Source organism: Hylobates moloch, unplaced genomic scaffold (assembly GCF_009828535.3).
Source record: "Hylobates moloch isolate HMO894 unplaced genomic scaffold, HMol_V3 SCAFFOLD_1, whole genome shotgun sequence".
Lineage (NCBI taxonomy): Eukaryota > Metazoa > Chordata > Mammalia > Primates > Hylobatidae > Hylobates > Hylobates moloch.
The window spans coordinates 134,218,002-134,240,892 of record NW_026652276.1 but is presented as its reverse complement, the minus strand read 5'-3'; the positions used below and the strand labels follow the sequence as shown (position 1 = coordinate 134,240,892).

Sequence of the window (22,891 nt, the reverse complement as noted above, 5' to 3'; positions counted from 1 at the left end):
TGGGAATAACCAAGCCAATCTCAGTACTCAGAAAAGGTGTTATAAAGGAAGTAACCTTGAATTAAACCTTGAGGAAATGAATATTCTTCAGGTAGAGGTGTATAAAGAGTTTCCCACACCAATGGAGCAGCATAAAGAAATGGCATGGCAGAGTGAACAGTTGGGTATGGTCAAGGAAACTCTTTCAACCACATCTTCTTCACTGCCTCAACTTATTACTCAACGCTCTCCATTCTCTCAGCCAACACCCTGACTAACTAAACTCCCATGACTAGCAGGATATTATTAGACTTAACAAACCTGTCAATTTATGCTTTCCCTTTAGAAAGACTTGACTTTTGTTTTAGTGAACTGCAATAGAACTAAGCTCAGGAGATGCAACTATGAAAGATGAAGGAATATTATAAAAATCTCTGCAATGAGATTCTGCCTTAGATTGCTTTGCTGTATGTCAACTGATTACTCCAATTTAAAGAAACCCAAACTGGAAATTATAAAAGATAAATTAGGGGTGTATTTTATGCAAAAAAGAATCGAATCAAATCAAAGTCTTGGCTCTACATTAAAGAAATGACAAATGCATGTTTGTTTTTATTAAAATGTTTTAGCGTAGATTTCTATGTATGCTTTATTTCTTTAACCAATGTTTTAATCAGTTAAACAGCTGCTATTATTAATGTGCTGGTTGAAAGTGTTTTTCTTAAAGTATGAATTTAAAATAGAATGAGAAAAGATCAGACTTGACAAGAAGGAAAGTCACAGTAGGACATTTGGAATTTATTCTCTCTACCAGAAGTTTGCAAACTCCAGCCTACAAGCCAAATCCATCCTGCAGCTTAGTTTTATAAATAAAGTTTTATTGAAATACAGCCAGGCCGATCCAGTTACAGAATTGTCTATGGTTGCTTCCACTCTACAACAGCAGATTTGAGTAGTTGTTAGAGAGACTATACGCAAGTGTGCAGGAGAGTTTAGACCATGCCTACAGGAAAGCTATGAAATACTACCCTCCTTCCTAGACACTTCCCCAAACAAAAACCTTAAGCCAGTGTGGGACCAAACACTGTTGCCCCACAGAGCACTAATAAAGGCAGATAAATGACTGAGAAAACCCTGTCCCTTGGGAACAGAGGCCAGAAACAGCAACACCAATATCATTGGAAGTCTCCTACTTCTAGGGAAGGGCATGAAACTCTCTCATATGCAACACCCACCACAGATACAAGGCAGGCGTTTGATTTTCATGGGGAAGAGGAATTGGAACACCAAGAATGCCCCACCCCTAAGGCCCAGGCACACTGGCCTATATGTGTCTGTGGCTGAACTGGGACAAAAGAGAAGCCCTAAAACCACCAGTAGCAAGCACTGAGTAACAAGCAGTAGCAGTGTTACAGCAAAACAGGCACAGCTGAAAGCAGAGAGTGGGGCATTAAAACCCTTCAGCATCTCAGCTACTGTGCTAATAGAAAATCCAAAGAAAAATTTGAAGCCCATAGGAGGCTGAGGATGACCCTACTAACAACAAAACTCAAGTCTAGCTAGACTCCTAAGTAGATTGATTTAACACCACTCTAACAACCTTAAAGAAGTGTGCCCATTTCCACGCATAAATACTATGTATCTCAATATTTGATACACTCTACACAAAATGTTTGCCATTTAATCAAAATGTATGATACTCAAAAAGAAAATGCAATCCACTGTTAACAGCCAAAGCAATCAACAGAACCAAACAGAGACATGACTCCAATGTTGGAGCTATTAGACATGGACTTTAAATAAAATAATTACAATGAATAGGAAAAGTACATTAAAAATACTTCATGAAAGAGGATATATGGATGACAAAGAAGCACCTTTAAAAGTGTTCAACAGTTTATACACTATTGATGGAAATGTAAATTAGTTCTTCCACTGTTGGAAGCAGTTTGGAGAGTTCTCAAAAAACTTAACTACCATTTGAATTAGCAATCCCATTACTGGGCATATACCCAAACAAAAGCAAACCGTTCTCCCAAAAGGACACATGCACTCATATATTCATCACAGCACTATGTATATTCACAACACCAAAGACATGGAATCAACCTAAATGCCAATCAATGGATTGGATAAAAAAATGGAATACTATGCAGTCATAGAAAAGAATGAAATCATGTCTTTACAGCAACATGGATGCATCTGGAGGCCATTATCCTAAGTGAATTAATGCAGAAACAGAAAACCAAATGCCGTATGTTCTCATTTATAAGTGGGAGTTAAACCTTGGATACACATGGACACAAAGATGGCAACAATAGAGGGGAAAACAAAGAACTAGAGCAAGGGATGAAAATCTAGCTATTGGGCACTATGCTCAGTACCTGTGTAATGGGATCAATCGTACCCCAAATCTCAGCACCACACAATATACCCATGTAATAAGCCTGCACATGTACCCCCTGAATCTAAATTAAAGTTGAAATCATTTCTAAAAAAAGAAAAGAAAAATGAACAAATTGAAAATAAAAAGATGTTCAACATGATTAGTCATTAGAGAAATGCAAAATAAAGCCATGATGAAATATCACTACATATCTAGTAGAACGACTAAATGAAAACACACTGACAGTCCTGAGTGCTAGCAAGTGTGTGGAACCACAGTCTCTCCCATACATTGTTGGTGGGAGTACACAGTGGTGCAGCAACATTGGAAAACTGCTGGGCAGTTTTTTATGAAGCTAAACACATATTTACTTACTCTGTGGCCCAACAATTCCACTTCTGAGTATTTGTCCTAGAGAAATGAAAATTTATATTCACACAAAAACTTGTACATGAATGTTAACATCAGCCATGTTTGAAATAACTAAAAACTGAAAATAACCCAAATATATTTCAGTGAGTGAATAAACATATTGATACATTTATACAATTTAAAACTATTCGGCAATAAGAACAATGATACACACACCTTAGAATAATTTCAAAGGCATTCTGATGAATTTTTTAAAGCTAATTTTTAAAGGTTGCATATTTTATAATTCCATTTATATAAGATTCTTAAAATCAGAAAACTATAATGATAAAGAACACATTAGTGGGTAGGGAGTGTGGCTATAAAGGGATAGCACAAGTGAATTTCTCGACAGTTGTAGAACTGTTCTCTATCCCAACTGTGGTGTTAGTGACATGACCTTATACGTATGTGAGATTAAATTTCATTGATATATGAAATGCTTGTAAAAATTGGTGATGTCCAAATAATTCTATAGTTTAGTTAACAGTATTATACCAATGTCAATTTCCTGGTTTTCATCATTATACTGATATTGACCAGGTAGAGCGTACATGGGAAACTTCTGTCTTATTTTTGCAACTGTAATATGGGTCTTAAATGATTTCAAAATAAACACTTTAAAAAATTATCCCTACTAAATCACCATGATTAATAGGTTAAAGTTTCCAGGGGAAAAAAGTGGACAACACAGATGAACAGTTGAGTGATTTCACAGAAAGATAAAAACTATAAGCAAGATTCAAGTAGAAATGTGGGGGGGAAATAAATCACAATAGTAATTCACACATTTAATTCTAGGAATCGTGGACTTTACACAGCCAGAGGAAGAATTAGGTAATTTGAAGATACATCAATAAAAATTGCCCAAAGTGAAAATCAACAAGAAAAGGACAAAGAAAGTGGATGAGGAGAACAAAGCATTTAAAAATGATGGGACAGTATCAAATAGTCTAAAATATATGTCATTGAAATTACAGAAGGAGAAGAGAGAATGGGCAAAAGAAATCTCTGAATGATAGCTAGAATTCTCCAAAAATAATGAAAGCATCAAATCATAGATCCAAAATTCTTAAATAACCTGAAGCAGAATAAATTTTAAAAAGCTAGCTATAACTTATCCAAAGTACCAAATAAAGGTAAAGAGGAAATTGATGGAAGACCGTGGAAAATATATGAACATATTAAATCAGAGAAATTCTTAAAGAATACAAAATTACAGCTAGATAGAATTAGAATAAGTTCTAGCTTTCTGTATCACTGTAGGATTACTATAGTTAACAATAATATATGGTTTCAAATAACTAAAAGAATATTGAATGATCCTCACAAAACAATGATAAATGCTAGAGATGATAGATGTGCCAGTTACTCTGATCTGATAACTATATGTACTGAGACATCACCATGTAGCCCCATGAATATGTACACTTATTTTGTCATTTTAAAAATTAAATTAATATAAAGAGGTAAAGACAAGAATTATAGCTGACTTCTTGTCTGAAGCAATTAAAGCCAGAAGATAAAACATATCTTCAAAGCCAGCTGGGGGGACAACTATCACCCAGAATTCTACATCTAGCAAAAATACCTGTTTAAAATGAAGATACAATAAAGACTATTCAAAATTTTTGTAATGGGAGACTTCCTTACCAGCAGACCTATACTTTAAGAAACATTAAAGAAAGTTCTTCTGACAGAAGGAATGTGAAACCAGACCAGAAATTTTATCTACAGAGAGATGTGAAGAACTCTAAAAATAGTAAAAATAAAGATTAATATTAAAAACCACATTTTTCTTAATTTTAAATGACTCTAAAATGTAATTGACTACTTGAAGAAAAATTGTAGCAGTGAGATTTATAACCCATGTAAAATTTAAATGTCTGATAACAATAGCACAAAGTTTATGAGGAATTTGAATGTCTAAGTCTTCACAATATCTAAGAATTTGTATAATATTATATAAAACACCTAATATTCACTCTTTACTTGCTGCAGGGAAGATCAGTTTTGCAGGTCCAGCACTGGAATTGCCATTTAGATTAGTTAGGAAACTGAGGAAGTTCAAGAAAGAAATCATCAGTACCTAGAGTATGCCAAATAATAGTAAGAATACAGAGAGGATTCAAATTTGAGATCTACTTAATAAGGTAAAATAAGGAGGATTTGGTGACTAAGTATTGAGATGTTCTGAATGTGAGGTAGAAGGAAGAGTCTATTATGTATTATGGGTTCCTGGCCTGGGTGTCCCTACCAGATAGTGGTGCCATCAAGTGAGTCTGAGGAGAGAGGAGGATAGGATCATTAATATGAAAAGTTAATGAGTTTGGATTTTAACTGGGGTTTCAGGCAATTTACATGTAATGTTATTATTGATGTGTTTGGATTGAAATCTACCACTGGTTTCTTGCTTTTGTTTGTTCCATCTATATTTTTCTTCCTTTTTTCCTTCTATTCCAGCCTGGATTAATTGAGCTTTTTATGATTTCATTTTGTCTCCACTATTGACTTGTTAATTATGCCTCTTTTTCTATTTCTTTTAATGTTGTCCTAGGCTTTACAATGTACATCCTCTCTACATTCCTACAGTTATTTAACATACATTTCTTCCTTGAACTTCTGCAGTTTCCTAATTAAATGTTAATTCCAGTATTGGACCTAACAAATTGATCCTCCCTGCAACAACTAAAGAAATCTATTTATAATACATGTTTGGAGACATAAACTTTCAACAACTCTCACAGTATAAAAAAAAAATACAACCTCTTTTAATTGGCGTGTGAGACCCTAAAAGTCTGGATTCTTCTTGTTCCTGCAGACCCATTTTTGCCACTTCCTAGCTCCCATTTAGGGATGTTTAAACCGATATATATAATTAAACCGATGTTTAATATACACAAGCCAAGTAGTTTCTCACCTCCATAACTTTGTTCATGCTGTCATCTGTGCCTAGAATCAATATTCTGCATTCCTTTCTCACCTGACCAATCCTCACTGAAAAGCTCAGCTATTGCCTCGTTCTTGACTTCTTCCCTGTCCACCTGCATTTGTGCTCCAACTGGAACCCCATTCATGTTTACAAGAAACCCTCAAAGGACAATAAAGCCTGTTGTGACCCTACCTTGGCTTTTCTGAGTATTGAAATTTCCTAAGATCTTCCACAGGACAAATTTTTAAAAAGCAAGAGTAATACATGGAGGTGATTAAGCCTTTAAAGTGTACTCTTTGTTCCCAAGGTCTTGTTAATTATCATTTAGGAGCAGTTTATTTGCAATGTGCTCAATTACTTAGGTAACTAAATAGCTTTTTACTGATCAGCATTGAACATCATTTGCTTAATAACAACTAACAAATGTGGTGGCAGAGTTCCACCAATAGTCTGCTTTCAGAAATAGGCTTATTTAAGATTGAGCTCCAGGGGAAAAATAGAGTCTAACAGAATAGATTATTGTTATTTACATAACCACTTAGGTCTAGAGAAACAAAATAATCTTTCCGTTTTTTAAAATTAAGGAATCAGTAAGCCAAAAGAGAATATCCAAGTAACTCCCAAGTCCATTCCGTTCGTTCATCCAGTCCATTTGTGCCATGAAAATCTTCATGACATTCCTATTTGATCAATCACAACCCACAGCTCTCAATGACTGCTCACGTCTGACCTTCTCAGTAAGGACTTCTCTTATAGCTTAGAACAGTCATAGGATTTTTCCTCTCCAAGCTTTTGACACTTTGGATTATAGATCCCATGTGCTTGCCAATGCTTTTTTTTGTTAACTATAGAAAAATAAAAAGCAAATACAGACAGGCGAAAGACTGGGAGGGTCACATAACCTTGTATGGTGAACTATACCATGTGAATGGTCAAGGAAAGCTTCTGGAGCATGGGACATATTAGCTAGGTGTTGAAAGAAAAATAGGAATTCAATAGGCTGGAAAATGGAGAGAGGAGATTCCAAGCAGAGGGAATGCCTATCTAGATGCACAAATGTATGATCAATATGGTGTTCAACATTGAAATGCCACATGGGGACCTGACAAGAGGTAGTTGTATTAGTTTGTTTCATGCTGCTGTGATGGAATGCTACAGACTGTGTAATTTATAAACAGAAATTTATTAGGACACAGTTCTGGAGGCTGGGAAGTCTAAGGTCCAGGTGCCAGAAAGTTCAGTGTCAGGTTAGGTCATTCTCTTCGAAGATGGTGCCTTGCATGCTGCCTAGATCCTCATGTGGCAGAAGGCCAAAGGGAGAAAGAGGATGAGACCATTCACTTTTTATAATGGCATTAATATATTCATGAGGGCTCAACCTAAATGCTTCCCATTAGGCCCCACTGTCACATTGGGAATTCAGTTTCCAACACACCAATTCCTGGGCACACATTCAAACTGTAGCAGTAGGCAAAGCCAAATAGTGGAAGGCTTTTATTCTAAGCTGTGGGACTCAGCTTTATTCTGTTAACAGTGAAGATGCAGAAAGGGCAAAATGCAGTGGCTCATACCTGTAATCCTAGCACTTTGAGAGGTTGAGGTGAGTGGATCACTTGAGCCCGGGAGTTCAAGACCAGCCTGGGCAACATAGTGAGATCCCGCCTCTATGAAAATTATTAAAAAGTAAAAGTTAGCTAGGTGTGGTGTCATGTACTCAGGAGGCTGAGGCAAGAGGATCACTTGATCCTGGGAAGTTGAGGCTGCAGTAAGCCATGATCACACCACTGCACTCCAGCCTGAGTGACAGCAATACCCTGTACCACTTCCCCACCAAAAAAGATGCACAAAGGGGAGGTTTATCTCCCTAGTTTTCTAAAGGAGTAAAAGCAACTTCTGTGGGTAGAATAGCCCTATAAGTAGAAGCTGGAAATCATCATTCTCAGCAAATTATCGCAAGGACAAAAAACCAAACACCACATGTTCTCACTCATAGGTGGGAATTGAACAATGAGAACACATGGACACAGGAAGGGGAACATCACACTCCAGGGACTGTTGTGGGGTGGGGGGAGGGTGGAGGGATAGCATTAGGAGATATACCTAATGCTAAATGACGAGTTAATGGGTGCAGCACACCAACATGGCACACGTATACATATGTAACAAACCTGCACATGTACCCTAAAACTTAAAGTATAATAATAATAATAATAAATCTAAAAAGAAATAAATGAAAACAATAAAAGGCAGTGTTGAAGGCAGTCAAACACTGACTTCTATAGTATGGGTTAAAGCCTAGCTTCACTTCTAACTTTCTCTGAAATCTTAAAATGTTCTAACCTTTCTTATTTTGTTCATCTATAAAATGGAGATTTTATCTCAGTTTGTTGTCAGATTAAATAAGTTAATGATTCTAACTACTTAGAACCTTGCCAAGGATATAATAATTGCTTCATAATCCCTCACAATCACGTTCTGTGTTCTAGAGAAGTCAGGTTAAGGGTAGTAATTCTCTTTTAAACCATGAAGTCTACCTAGAGTTATGTAAGATGTCACCATTGGGGGATGCTGTGTGGTAGGCACATGAAACCTTTGTGTACCGTTTATTGTAACTTCTTGTCTCTAATTATTTCAAAATAAAGTTTTATTTTGTTTTGTTTTTCTTAAAGCCTTTTCAAACCACAATGGCAATTCATTCAAGCATGTGCTCAGCACTTGCTGCATGCCATACCCTGAGCTCCTTCTGTTCTAACATTAATAAACCTCATTTTCCAATGTTCGAAAAGCAATTAACCAAATGACAGTGTGACTTTCCATTTTTACTATTGCTCTTTAGCAGAAACATAGCAATAAAAATAAACTATTGGAAATGAAATTATGAGTATCCTAGATTAATCCCCAAAGTTGCAGTTTCTTTTGTTGTTCAGCTGTTTGATTTTCTAAGAGGCTGAACCCAGCCAAGTGCATACTCTATTTCTGAGCAGAGTTCTGCCCAGTTCTCTGTCTGACTAGAATCACACAGAAACAACAAATCTCTCATAAAGCCTAATGGTGCTTCTCAACAGAGTCATGATTGGAATTTTGAGCTGTATAATTTAATACTAGGGTACAGCCCATGGGTAGTACAGAAAAGAGTCAATACTTGCCTTGTCTTTGTACAACCAGGATGTATGTCTGTGTGACAATAATGAAGACTCAATTTCAGCCCCCATTCACCCTTCCACAACAGCAGGGGCAGGGCACCCTAGAGCATAAATAATCTGAACAACCCTGTGTTGAGGGCCTGCTGAAGATGCTTAACATCCGTGGTCCCATCCACTAATTGTCTGCCATCAATCACAACTTGACAGTTACAAGTAAATTTTTTGTGTTCTCCGCATATGCCTGCCTTTCTCATTGTGTAAAAACAGCTCTACCTCCATCTGCTAGTCACCACCAATCATTCTTGCCAAGATGGTGATTCCTCTTCTTGCCTGCTAGTCCCTAGACACAAAGAGTCCAAAGTGCCCTGGTGGCAGCCATAGCTTTTAGTTCAATGGTACCTTTGCTATGTTCCCTGGCAGAAGTATACTTCCTTTGGTTACCAGGACCTCCAATTTGAAGAGCACAGAGGTGCAGATGAAGAAGCGCAAAGCCCTTCAGTGGGTCAATGGGAGTGATGTTAACTGAGGCCATTTCTTCCTCTACCTTGATTCTAAGACCTATGTATACTTCCTGTTAGGGACCCAACACCATGAAGTGGGCTCTGATTTAACACATATGCTGCACTTTAAAGGGTGGGACCCTAACTTTCAGAGCATTACCTATAAGTGGCACTTCATATGTTCCTTCAGTAGTTCATTCTAAGGCTCTAAAAGTACAGCTACTTCTGTCTGGTGTAGTATGTAATACAAACAGTAAGTTCTAGGATCATGAGCCATCCTACAGCCCCTTCACTATTAAGTGGGTCCCCTGATCACATACTATGTTGTGTGGATTTCCATTCTTGTTTGGTAATCTAAAAGCCCCCAGATAATAGTTAGTTGTGTTGACTACGACTCAGAGATCAGGAAAGGAAAGCTTATACCCAGAATAAGTGCATCATTGGAAGGATGGACAGCTGGCTGCTGCAGGACAGAGGGGACCCAATGTAGTCAACTTGCCACAAATCAACCAGTCGATCTCCTGAAGACCTAGTAACCTATTGAGGGCTCCTTGTTGGTCTCTCTTGTTAGCAAGTTGGACATTCAAAATCAGCAATAGCTAGATTTGCCAGGATAATTTGTAGTCCATTGTATTGGCTAATGAGTAGTCTTGCTCTCTGCCACTGTGGCCACTCTATTCATGTGCCCATCATGTGGTACTTAATCCAAGACAAAGCCTGGATAATATCAACTGGACATGTTACCTTGTCTATTTGATTTTTCAGTGCTTCTTGTGTACTTGATTCTTTCCAATTAGTGTTAAATGCATGACACAAAAATCTTCACACATTGTGCCCACTCCCATAGTCCCAACCATATGTCTCTGTCTTAGACTCTTGTTTCCATTCTCCAAGTCCCTTTCATTCAGGTCCCTGTCTACACAGCTAGACTATTGGCTACTGTGCACAAACCTACACATATATTCACACCTTAGGCCAATTTTTCTTCCACACAAAATAGATAACCTACTCATTGCTTGCAGCTTCATTCATTGGGAAGATCTTCCTTCTCCACTGTCTTCCAAGGCTACCCCATAATTCAGCTGTACTTCAGTGACCATCTATTTTTGCTTTACAGCCTCATAAGGAACTAATCCATTGTTAACTAGGATTGGCCTTTTACCTCCCTTTCAGCTAGTCATAGAGAACCCCCATATAGCCATAAGTGTGAGCTATGCAAGGGCACTGGTACAACCATAGTGGGTGACACGGAGGCATCTGTGCTACTTGCTCATGCAGCCTCCTCATGCCAGTCTAGTCCCATATGGGTTTGATCCCAGATGTGCCATTTCCATTTTCCAATAGAAGGCTGTGGGACACGTCTGAGTGTACGACTTAGTGCATTGGCAATAATCTAGCTCATAATGGTCAGTTCCAAATACATTTAGTGCCCATTATCAGCCATTCCATCTTGACCAAGGCTCAGCAACATTCTAGGAAGGGTTTCTCAAAAGGTATATAACTTTATACTGAAAATGGATGGCATTGCTTCAGAGCCCTAGGGGCCTGCATTCTGATTCTTTCACTTGGGCATCCATCAACTCCAAACTGTACCTTTCCCCACTAACAAATTCAGTGCCATAGGGTCAGCCAGATCATATGCCCCAAGTAGCAGGGTTGCTTATACTGCAGCCCACAGATGCTGCAGAGCCCTTTCTTGCTCCAGGCCCACTCAAAGCTGTGAGACTTCTATGTAGTTCAGTATATGGGACCAAAAAATATTCCTAGATGTGGAATGTGTTGCCTCCAAAACACAGAGGCCTACCAGGTATCTTGCTCTATTTATTGAGATTGAGAATGTAACATACAGCAATTTAACTTTTACTTGAAAATGCAGTGGTGGGGGTGGTATTCTAGCAGACTTTCACTACTGAACCACTAAAAACTTTACCAATGTGGCATGTTCCTGAATTTTCCCAGGGTTTATCTCTCACCCTCCAGAGTGTATGTGTTCTACCAAGGCCTCTAATGTATTAGACACTTCTTGTTGACTCTTAATGACATCTTTGATGTAAATGGATCAATGTGATATTCTACAGAATGTTCAGATGGTCCATGTCTCTTCAGACCTTATTATGACAGATGTTTGAAGAGGTAACATAGCCATGGGCAAAGCAGAAAATGAATATTATTGTCTGTTTCATGTGAATACAGACTCTGATTTTTTTGGATTTGTCTTTGTCTGGTTTTGGTATCAGGATAATATTGGCCTCATAGAATGAGTTTGGAAGTATTCCCTCCTCCTCTATTTTTCAGAATAGTTTGAGTAAGATTGATATTAGTTCTTCATTAAATGTTTGGTATAATTCAGCAGAGAAGCCATCAGTTCCTGAACTTTTCTTTATTGGAAGACATTTTATTATAAGATCTTGTTATTTGTTATTTTTCATAGTTCAATCTTGGTACATTGTATGCATTAGGAATTTGTTCCTTTCTTCTATAACTTCCAATTTATTTATTTGAGTCTTCTCTCTTTTTTATTAGTCTGGCTAAAGGTCAATTTTGCATGACATTTCAAAAATCCAACTTTCTGTTTCATTGATATTTTGTATTGTTTTCTTCATTTCAATTTCATTTATTTATGCTCTAATATTTATTATTTATTTTCTGCTACTAATTTTGAGTTTGTTTTGCTCTTCCTTTTCTAGTCCTTTAAGATGCATTATTAGGTTGTTTATTTAAAGTTAATCTTCTTTTTCAGTGTAGGTACTGATAGCTACAAACTTCCGTTTTAGTGCTTTGGCTGTATCCTATAGATTTTGGTATGTTGTGTTTCTATTATCATTTGTTTCAAGAAATTTTTAAATTTTTTTCTTAATTTCTTCATTGACCCACTAGTCATTCAGGAGCATATGGTATGATTTCCATGTATTTGTATAGTTTCCAAAATTCCTCTTGTTATTGATTTCTAGTTTTATTCCATTATGGTCAGAGATGATGCTTCATATTATATTATTTTATTTTGTTTTGATGTTTTCAGGCTTTTTAGTGATTTAACATATAGTCTACTCTTAAGAATGACCCATGTGCTGTGGAAAATAATGTGTATTCTACAGCTATTGTTTGGTCTGTAGTGCAGATTAACTCTCATGTTTCTTTACCAATTTTCTGTCTGGAAGATCTGTCCAATGGTGAAATTGTGGTGTTGAAGTCTCCAGCTATTATTGTATGGGGTCTATATCTCTCTTTAGCTCTAACAATATTTAATTTATATGTCTGGGTGCTCCAGTGTTGGGTGCACATATACTTACAATTGTTATATTCTCTTGCTGAATTGACCCCTTTTTCACTATATAGTAACCTTCTTTATCTCTTCCTATAGTTTTTGTCTTGAAATCTATTTTGCCTGATATAAGCATAACTAGCCCTGCTCTTTTGTGGTTTCCATTGACATGGAATATCTTTTCCCATCCCTTTATTTTCTGCCTACGTGTGCCTTGTGTCTTTATTGGTGAAGCATGTTTCTTGTAAGCAACAGATCATTGAATCCTTTTTTTTTTTTTTCAATCCATTCAGCCACTTGATGACTTTTGATTGGCAAGTCTTAGAGTCTCATCCAAAGTCTTCAATGTACCTGGGTATTGCTGCTGGTTATTCTGAGCCCAAGGACTCTTTAGTTAGCAGGTGATGAATGCTGCCAGGACTATGTCCTTCCCTTCAAGGCAGTAGTTTCCCTTCTGGCCTAGGGCATGTCTAGAAATGCCATCCCGGAGCTAGGGCCTGGAAAGGGGGCCTCTCAGAGCTGACCAGTGCCCTCTGCTGTTGTGACTGTGCTGGTATCCAAGATATAAGACAAAATCCTTCCTACTCCTTCCTTCTCCTTCTCCTTCTCCTCTCCTTAAGTGGAAGAAAGGGATCTCTTTTGGAGCTGTGAGAATTGCAGCCTGCGGTTAGGGGAGGGGTAGTGCCAGAACTCCCTTAGCCACCCAAGCTGGTATCTCAGTAGGCCATCTACCTCCCCAGTGTACTGGCTCTAGGCCCAGTTCAGAACTAGAACTTGCTTGAAAGTTGCACTCCTTGTGGCCTAGACTGACTTTCAAGTGTATTTAGAGCCCTAGAGCACTTTAGCTTGCAGTGGTAAGGCTTGTGGGAACTCAAGTTCTGACCACCAGGATTGGTGATTTCCTTTCGGCTAGAGCTAATATAAATGCTGTCTCCATGGGGTGTGGCATCAGCTGAGTTTGGCCCAGTTTTCTTTTTGCTATAATAGGACAGCACTAAGTTCAATGCCTCACAATTGCTGTGCTTTTCTCCCCTAGCACCTAGGAATGCTCTCCACACCCTGCTGCCATTGCTGGGGGATGGGAGAGGGGTGGTGTCAGAGATTTAAAAGAGTTTTTATTTTTTTCTACTTCTTCAGTGCCTCTTTCAGCAATATGAAGTTAAAACCAAGAACTATGAGAGCTCACCTGATTTTTGGTGCTTACAAAGCTACTTTTTTTGTGTGTAGATAGTTGCTACATTAGTGTCCTTGCTGAGGGAGGAAGAGGGAATGATCAGTGGAGCCTTCTATTCTGCAATCTTGCCTGCAGCACTCTTTTGAGAAAGATTCTGGATTATGTGATAAATTAGTGATGTCTGTCATGGAGGGGTGAGGGGCAGTTTTTAGACACACAGCCTATTTTGCCATTTCTGCTATAAACATCTGCACAGCTTTACAATCTGTAACTATAGAATTGAGTACGGATGACCTGCCCACAAGAGGACAAATGTCCTGACCTTGGCCTTAGTGCCTCCGTAATTCAACCAAGTACATTAATTAAATGGCTAGATCATACACTTGCTGTTTTCCAAGGGCAGAGGTTGAAAGTGGAAAGGAGAAGAAAGCAAAGAAACCTGGGAGGAGGGGGACTGAGACTGGGCATAAGGAGAAACAAGAGGTCCAATTTGGAACATAATGGGTGTAGTAAGGGGAATTTTGAAGTATTCTCCAAAGACAACAATTTTGCTTTTCTCAATTTTGTCCTCTTGATTCTCACACAGTGCTTTCTTTAGTAGAGACCTACATACCCTGAAAATTTCTGTTCTGTGACTTAAAAAGTCAACTCTATGATTAGCATGATTCCTCTTCAGTCATTACTGAAATTCTTCCTAGGTGGTTACATTTAAGTGGTAAGAAGCTGCAATAATATAACTCAAAGAAGTCCTACCTTGCTTTGCATTTCCTCAGTAGCCATCTGATAAAGCAGGAAGGAAAAAAATAAAAAATGAACCTCCCCAGGATTTCATTTCTATCGTGGCTTAGCTGCAAATTTGAGAAATAAAAAATAAAAATAAAATAAAACCCTGAATGTAAGCACTTGTATGTTTTTGTTAGATTCTTTCACAGGACTGGTCAACATCTTGACAGATATTATTTGGCGATTCACTGGAGACTTCATGGCACCTGACCTGGTTTGCCGAGTGGTCCGCTATTTGCAGGTATGTCACACCTTCCAAATGTGATGAGACAAACTGATACCAGAGTTAGCTTTTAGATTTATCATAAGGAAAATAATATAAAACCTTGCATTCCTATGCATCAAACTGCCTGCTTTAAAATTTGAAAGATTTTTAATGTATTTCCTTGCTAAAAATAGTATCTATATAAAGAAAACGCAAACGAGCCACAAACAAGCAACGCTAAGGATGCAAAGCATTCATATTTCAAATGTTAAATAAAATGTCTGGGTCAATATTAAGGATTTTGGCATATTGTGGACAATCTCCAAAAAGTTTGTTAATTATATTTACCTTTCACTTCTCAAATGAACTCAACACTGGCTACTGTTCTTTTTTGTAAACCAAGAGGAATTTGTTAGAACATAACTATTACCTATTGAATTACTGCCTAAATTATACTTTTTAAAGTATCTATTGGCATTTGAATTTTTTCCTCTCAAATTTCCTATTTTCCTTTTTGAATGATTTTATAACTGAGAGACTTTTTTTTAGTTTTTCTAAGATCTATTTTTAGATTAAAGATATTGATGCTTCAAATGTCAATCTTCTTCATTGTAAGCCACATTTATGTATCATATGTATATTTGATTTAAAATATTACATATATACATATTTACATATATACATACTTATTAACATGCATTAGAAGTTTATAATATAGATTTAGACACTTCAACTAAGTATGGAAGGAATGGATTATTTCATAACTGGTATTAGGTTTGATGTGCTGTTTCTGAGTTCTTAAAATTACTTTTTATTAATACATTTTTATTCTGATGCTAGCACTTCAGGTCTAAATTATTATAGCTTTATGTGTATATAATGCATTTCTAAAAAGCTTTATCCTGCTAGATTCCATTTGTTAGTAGAATCTTTTAGGATCTTTGTATATATATTCATAAGTAAAATCATAATTTTTTTCATTGGTTTTATTATTTTTAGGTCATGGTAATGAAGTTATTCCATATTCAGAAAATGAATATGGAATAGTTACAGTTACAATCTTCTTTTGTTCTCTGAATATAACTTTGAAAGTTTGGTATGTCTGAAAGAGCCTTTACCATTATGTACAGCTAGTATTTTCTCAGGGGAAATTTTTAAAAACATATTTCAATTTCTTTCTGAGGATATTTGCTTCCTTGTAAATAAATGCTTTCAATTGCTTATTATATTAGTAACCAATTGCTGAGACACAAATTATGACAAAACTTAGTGGCTTAAAACAATAAACATTTATTATCTCACAGTTTCTATTAGTCAAGAATTCAGGAACAGCTTGGCTAGGCAGATCTGGATAAAGCCTTATCAAAAGGTTCAGTCAGATGCTTTGTGGTACTGTAGTCATCAGAATGCATGGCTGGGACTGAACAAGATCGATCACTCACATAGGTGGTAAATTAGTACTGGTTTTAGTGGAATACTCAGTTCTCCACATGGGCCTCTCTATAGGTACATTTTAGTGTCCTCACAACATAGTAGCTCGCTTTTCTAACAATAACCTATTCAAGTGACCAAGGTGGAAGTGGGAATGTATTTTATGAACTAGTCTCAAAGGTCATACACCATCACTTTCATATGATTATTGTGGTTGTACAAATCAACTCGGATTCAGTATGGGGAAAGAAGAACCACAAAACTAGGAAGCAAAGATTATTTTCGACATGTTGGAGGTTGGCAACCACACTATCTTCATATTTTTCCAAAGCATTTGATAACCTATGGTTTCTCCTAATCGTTAACTTTAAAATGTCTTCTTGATTTAGAAATATTCATGTCAGTAAAATTTTTTCTAAATCTATCTACAATAAATGTTAAGATAATACTATATATAAAATATATGTTTTGACATAGGGAAAATGATAAAGAAATTCTGATAACTCTTCTATAAAGAAAGCAAGAAAATTGGCAAAAAATATCAGAATCAAATTTGTAAGACTCTGGAAATTAATCAAACACTTGCAATTACCCAGGGAGCATTTATTCAGGAAAATGGCTGAATCTCAGTGAGAAAAATGAGCTTTGTGGTGCTTTGGCTTGCATTATTCTCATCCCCCAGTATCCAACTCTGTAATAGCCTTAAAAAGTAATAGCTCTCATTCATAGTGAAAACAAATTGTCTGGCAGCCACTGTAGAAAGCAAAACAGGGATAGAGCCCTTCCAAATTCCCAAGAAATTGCCATTATTTGACATGTCTGGCGGTTCTCTGGAAGACTTCACTTGCAAGGCTGTCTTTATTTTACTTAAATTAGAACTCGCCCACTGTGAAAAACCTTTCTCCTCTGGGCATTTGTCAAAACAGTTACAGGCAATTGATTAACTTTGCTTATGACTAAGGTATTGGATAATAGTCAGGGAAAAAAATAGACTAATCAAAGCTTAAAAACATAAGCTGAGTAATGAGATATCCATAGGGGATTTGAAAATCTCTGACATACTCCCCAAAATCTAGAAGACCAGGTATATGCCCTGGACTATGCTCATCCTAAGGAAGAAATAGAGAAGGCACTGAGCTGTCACCTGTGAATGACCTTGAGGCTTTGTGCAAGCAGGAAGTGAGGGCAAAGACAGAATTGTAAGTTGCCTGGCTAAGTGTCAAAATCATGCTCCAACATTCACACAGGCTTCCTCTGCAATGAATGGGGGAATTAATAGTTTCTAGAATTTAAGAAAATCTCTGTTTAGGACCTATCACCAAGATCATGGAGTAGGAGATATTCATCCCTCCAAAGCATTCAAGTATAGACAGCTATTCACAAACTAAAATAGCCCAGAGAGGACTCAAGGGCCCATTAAAGAATTTGCAGCAACATCGTGAAGGAAAAAATGGAGAATAACCACATAGAAAGAATGGCTGGTGTGATTGGCATACCTAAGAGGCCATGATTTGGCTAAGAACAAAGAAGAAAGGTGGAAGCTATCAATATTAGACACAGAAAAGACCAACATTGTCTCTAGTGGCCTGCTCCACAGGAGACACTAGCATCTTTTCCCACTGAGTAACCAACAGTCATTCCTGCAAGAGAACCCCAGAGGGGGAGATGTGGCTATACCTTCCTCCTATCCCCCAAGAAGCAGTTGCTGTTGAGCTGCTTTGGGAATGGGGTCACCACCTCTCCCAACCATGTGTAAGCTCCAGCCCTAGAGCCATGGCCACCCTGGGAATGCCCACACTCCAGACTGATAGTCTGACTACATTGGGCTCACTCATGTTTTTAACACCACAGCCAGCACCATAGTAAGCTAGTTAACACTCCAAGCCCCAATGTTAAACTCTGCCTGCATGTGTCCACATTCCAGACACTGACTTAACTACCATAGAGAGCTAGCCCCACCCAGGCCTCAGAGCCATTATAATTCTGTGCATACCTGTGCTCTCATTCTTGTCTCCTTGACTAATTCATATGTATACTATTACCAACATTACAGCAGGGGCACCTGTGCCCTGGGCAACAGCTCAGCCATAGAGAGCTATGCCTTGCCCCAACCCTGAAGCCACTGAAAGACTGTGTTCTCAGCTCCGACACTACTTTGCATGTGCACTCATGCCTCACATACTATACCATGCAGCAGAAGGGGCATCTGCACCTTGAGCACCAGTGTCATTACCACTGTAATCCCAGAGCCATAATCTCTCCACGTGAGCCCATGCATCAGACCTCAGTTTCATGGCTACTCCATGAGTGCCACCCATCAGACACTGGTGGTACTGCCACTATGAGAGGCTCTACAAGCCAGATTTAGTACCAAGAGAAATCTTCTCAGCTCCAGCTTCCCTGGTGGGGGGAAAGATCAGAAGAACCTTAGCAGCCATCACCACTGAGGACCCTATCAATTCTTGCTGCTACTGCCAATATCCACTGCTTTGGCCACTGAAGATCCTTATGATCTTTGTCAACTCTGACCCGAGCTGAAAAAGCTACACAGAGACTACAAATCTGCACCATCACTGATGCTACCCCACCCAACAAACCCTCCCCCATAGGGTATGGTCTTTCCATAGTGAACTAGTTCATAAAATCTGAAAGGTGATTCTTTTTGGTTTTGTTAATGTTTATTTTTCCCTTATATTGATGTGTGTGCATTTGACTGCTTTACCAAATGCACACACATCAATATAAGGCAAAAATAAACATAAAAAAACAGACATAAAATCATCAAAAGAACACAGTAATTTTACAGTAACTGGCCCCAACGAAATAGAGATATACGCGGTGCCTGACCAAAAAAAATCAAAATAATTGTTTTAGGAAAGCTTAGTGAACTTAAAGTACAGAGAAGCAATTCAATGAAATCAGTAAAACAGTACAACCAAAACAAAGAAATAAAGAGAGAGATTGAAATTATTTTTTAATCAAATAGAAATTCTGGAGCTAAAAAACATAATAAATGCACTAGACAGAATCGACAGCAGAAATTATCAAGTAGACAAAGAATCTGTGAACTGAAAAACAGGTTATTTGAAAATATACAACTAAAGAAGAAGAAAGAAAAAAGAATGAGAAAAGATGAAGAAAGCTTAAGAGATTTATGAGGCAGCATCAAAAGAGAAAGTGTGCAATGCATTAGTCCATTCTCATGCTGCTATAAGAACGTATTCAAGACTGGGTAATTTATAAAGGAAAGAGGTTTAGTTGACTCACAGTTCTACAGGGTTGGAGAGGCCTCAGGAAACTTATAATCATGGTGGAAGGGAAAGCAAACATGTCCTTCTTCACAAGGTGGCAGGAGAGAGAAGAATGAGAACTGAGCAAAGGGGGAAGCCCCTTTTAAAACCATCAGATCTCATGAGAACTTACTATCACGAGAACATACCATGGGGGAAAACCACCTCCATGATTTAATTACCTCCCACTGAATCCCTCTCATGACATGTAGGGATTATGGGAACTAAAATTCAAGATGAGATGTGGGTAGGAACATAGCCAAACTATATCATACAAGTTATAGGAGTTATAGAAGGAGATGAGAGAGACAAAAAAATAGAGATTATTTAAAGAAATAATAGCAGAATAGTTTGCAAATCTGGGGAAAATATAAATATCCAGGTGTACAAGAAGGTCAGAAGTTTTTAATCAGATTCAATGAAAATAAGACTACACCAAGACATATTATAATCAAACTGTCAAAAATCAAAAACATAGAGAAAATCCTGATAACAGCAAGAGAGAAGACGCAAATCACATATAAGATAGTTATAACAAGGCTAGCAGAAAATTTCTCAGCAGAAACCTTGCAGAACAGGAGAGAATAGAAGAACATATGTAAGGAAGGAAAAACAAACTGCCAACCAAAAATATTTACCCAACAAAGCTGTCCTTTAGGAATCAAGTAGAGAGAAAGATTTCCCCAGAAAAAGAGCAAGCTAATTAGTGACATGAAAATATATAAAAGTATATCACTCACTGTTAAAAGTAAGTACATTTACAATACTCTAATACTGTAATGGTTTTGTGTAAATCACTGATATCATTAGGATAAAGACTAAAAGACAAAACTATTAAAAATAATAATAGCTACAATATAGGTATACCTCAGAGATACTGTGGGTTCAATTCCAGAATGCCTAAATAAAGCAAATATCACAATAAAGCTAATCAAAATATTTTTGTTTCCCAGTAGATATAAAAGTTATGTTTACATTTTAGTGTAGCCTTTTAAATGTGTGATAATATGTCTAAAAAGTATATATGTTAATTTAAAAATACTTAATGGCTAAAATAAAAGGATTAACAATCATCTGAGCCTTCATCAAATATTGGCCTTTTTACTGCTGGAAGGTCTTGCTTTGATGTTAATGACTGCTGACTCATCAGGGTGGTGGTTGCCAAAGGTTGAGGTGGCTGTGGCAATTTCTTAAAATCAGACAACAATAAAGTTTGTTGCATCAATTGACTTTTCCTTACATACAAAAAATTATCTGTAGTATGCAATACTGTTTGATAGCATTTTACCCAGAGTAGAACTTCTTTCAAAATTGGAGTCGATTCTCTCAAATCTTGCCACTGTTTTATCAAATACGTTTATGTACTAGTTTAAATTATTTGGTATCATTTCAGCAATGTTCACAGCATTATCACCAAGAGTAGATTCCATTTCAAGAAATCACTTTCTTTGCTCATCCATAATAAGCAACTCCTCATCCATTCAAGTTTTATTAAGAAAGTGAAGCAATTCAGTCACATCTACACACTCCACTTCTAATTCTATTTCTCTTGCTATTTCCACAACATTTGCAGTACGTTTCTCCAGTGAAATGTTGAACCCATCAAAGTCATTCATAAGAGTTGGAATCAACCTTCTAAACTCCTGTAAATGTTGATACATTCACCTTCTCCCATAAATCATGAATGTTCTTAATGATATCTAAGTAGTGAGTCCTTCTGGAAGGTTTTCAATTTCCCTTGTCCCAATCCAGCAGAGGAATTACTATCTATGGCAGCTATGGCCTTACAAAATGTATTTCTTAAATAATAACACTGGAAAGTCAAAATTACTCCTTGATCTATGGGATGTAAAATGGATGTTGTGTTAGCAGAAATGAAAACAAGTTTAATCTTTTTGTTCATCTTCATCAAAGCTCTTGGGTAACAATGTGCATTGTCAATGAGCAGTGATATTTGGAAAGGAATCTTTTTTTCTGAGCAGTAGATATCAACAGGGAGCTTAAAATATTCAGTAAACCATGCTGTGAACAGATGTGCTGCCCTTTAGGCTCTGTTGTTTTATTTATAGAGCACAGGCACAGTAGATTAGTCTAATTGTTAAGGGCCCTAGGATCTTTAGAATGATCAATGAGCATTGGCTTCAACTCAAAGTCACCACCTGCATTAGCTGCTAAAAAGAGTATCATCATGTCCTTTGAAGCTTTGAATCCAGGCATTGACTTCTCTCTAGCTATAGAAGCGCTAGATGGCATCTTCTTCTAGTATCTGACTGTTTGTTTCCACTGAAAAACTATCGTTTACTGTAGCCACCTTCATCAGTTATCTAACCTCAATATTATGGATAACTTAATGCAACTTCTATATTATCACTTGGTGCTTTACCTTGCATGTTTATGTTACAGAGACAACTTCTATCCTTAAACCTCATGAAACAAACTATGCTAGCTTCAAACTTTTCTGCTGCAGCTTTCACATCTATCTCAGCCTTCATAGAGGTGAAGAGAGTTTAAGAACTTGCTCTGGATTAGGCTTTGGCTTAATGTTGCAGCTAGTTTGATCATATATCCAGACCACTAAAACTGTCTCCATATCAGCAGTAAGTTTGTTTCATTTTCTTATAATTTGTGTGTTCACTGAAGTAGTCATTTTACTTTTCTTCAAGAAAGTTTCCTTTACATTCACAACTTGGCTAACTGCCCAAAACTAAGCTTTTGGCCTATCCTGGTTTCTGGCATGCTTTCTCTCCCTAAGCTAAGTCCTTTCTAGCTTTTGATTTAAAGTGAGAGATGTGTGACTCTTCCTATCACTTGAACACCTAAAGACAATTTCAGGGCTATTTATTGGCATAATTTCAATATTACTGTGTCTCCGAGAATAGGAACATCTGAGGAGAGGGAGATAGATGGAGGAACAACCAGTTGGTGGAACTGTCAGTATGCACGCAACATTTATCAGTTAAGTTTGTCACCTTATATGGATGCGGTTTACAGCACCACAAAACAATTACAACAGTATCATCAAACATCACTTGATCACAGATAGCCTTAATGGATGTAATAATAATAATAATGAAAAAGTTTGAAATAACCAAAATATGACACAGACATGAAGTAAACACATAGTGATGGAAAAATGACAGACTTGCTCAACACAGGGTTGCCACAAACCTTCAATTTGTAAAAAAAATGCACTATCTGTGAAGAACAATAAAGTAAATCATGACAAAATGAGGCATATTTGTAGTGTGTTAAGGGATATACTATATAAAAAATTTAAATTGTGACATCAAAAACTAAAATGGGGGTGGTAGAGTAAAAGTGTAGAGTTCTTGTATGTAATCAAAGTTAAGTTATTATCATTTTAAAATCGCTGGTTATAACTATAAGACATTCCT

The 22,891-nt window shown here is 37.1% G+C and overlaps 1 protein-coding gene across 5 annotated transcripts in view; it reads left to right on the top strand.

The window, feature by feature from the left end:
- The window catches only part of NPSR1 (neuropeptide S receptor 1), a 208,897-nt gene that overhangs the window by 103,643 nt on the left and 82,363 nt on the right, over positions 1-22,891 (top strand). For 3 of the 5 annotated variants that reach the window (XM_032758340.1, XM_032758338.1, XM_032758339.1), the window contains exon 3: positions 14,708-14,811. The exons of 1 other annotated variant lie outside the window; for it this stretch is intronic. In XM_032758340.1, the coding sequence (XP_032614231.1) occupies positions 14,708-14,811 (104 nt within the window). The remainder of the gene's footprint in view (positions 1-14,707; positions 14,812-22,891) is intronic. One more of the 5 variants, XM_032758341.1, reaches the window with a different exon arrangement.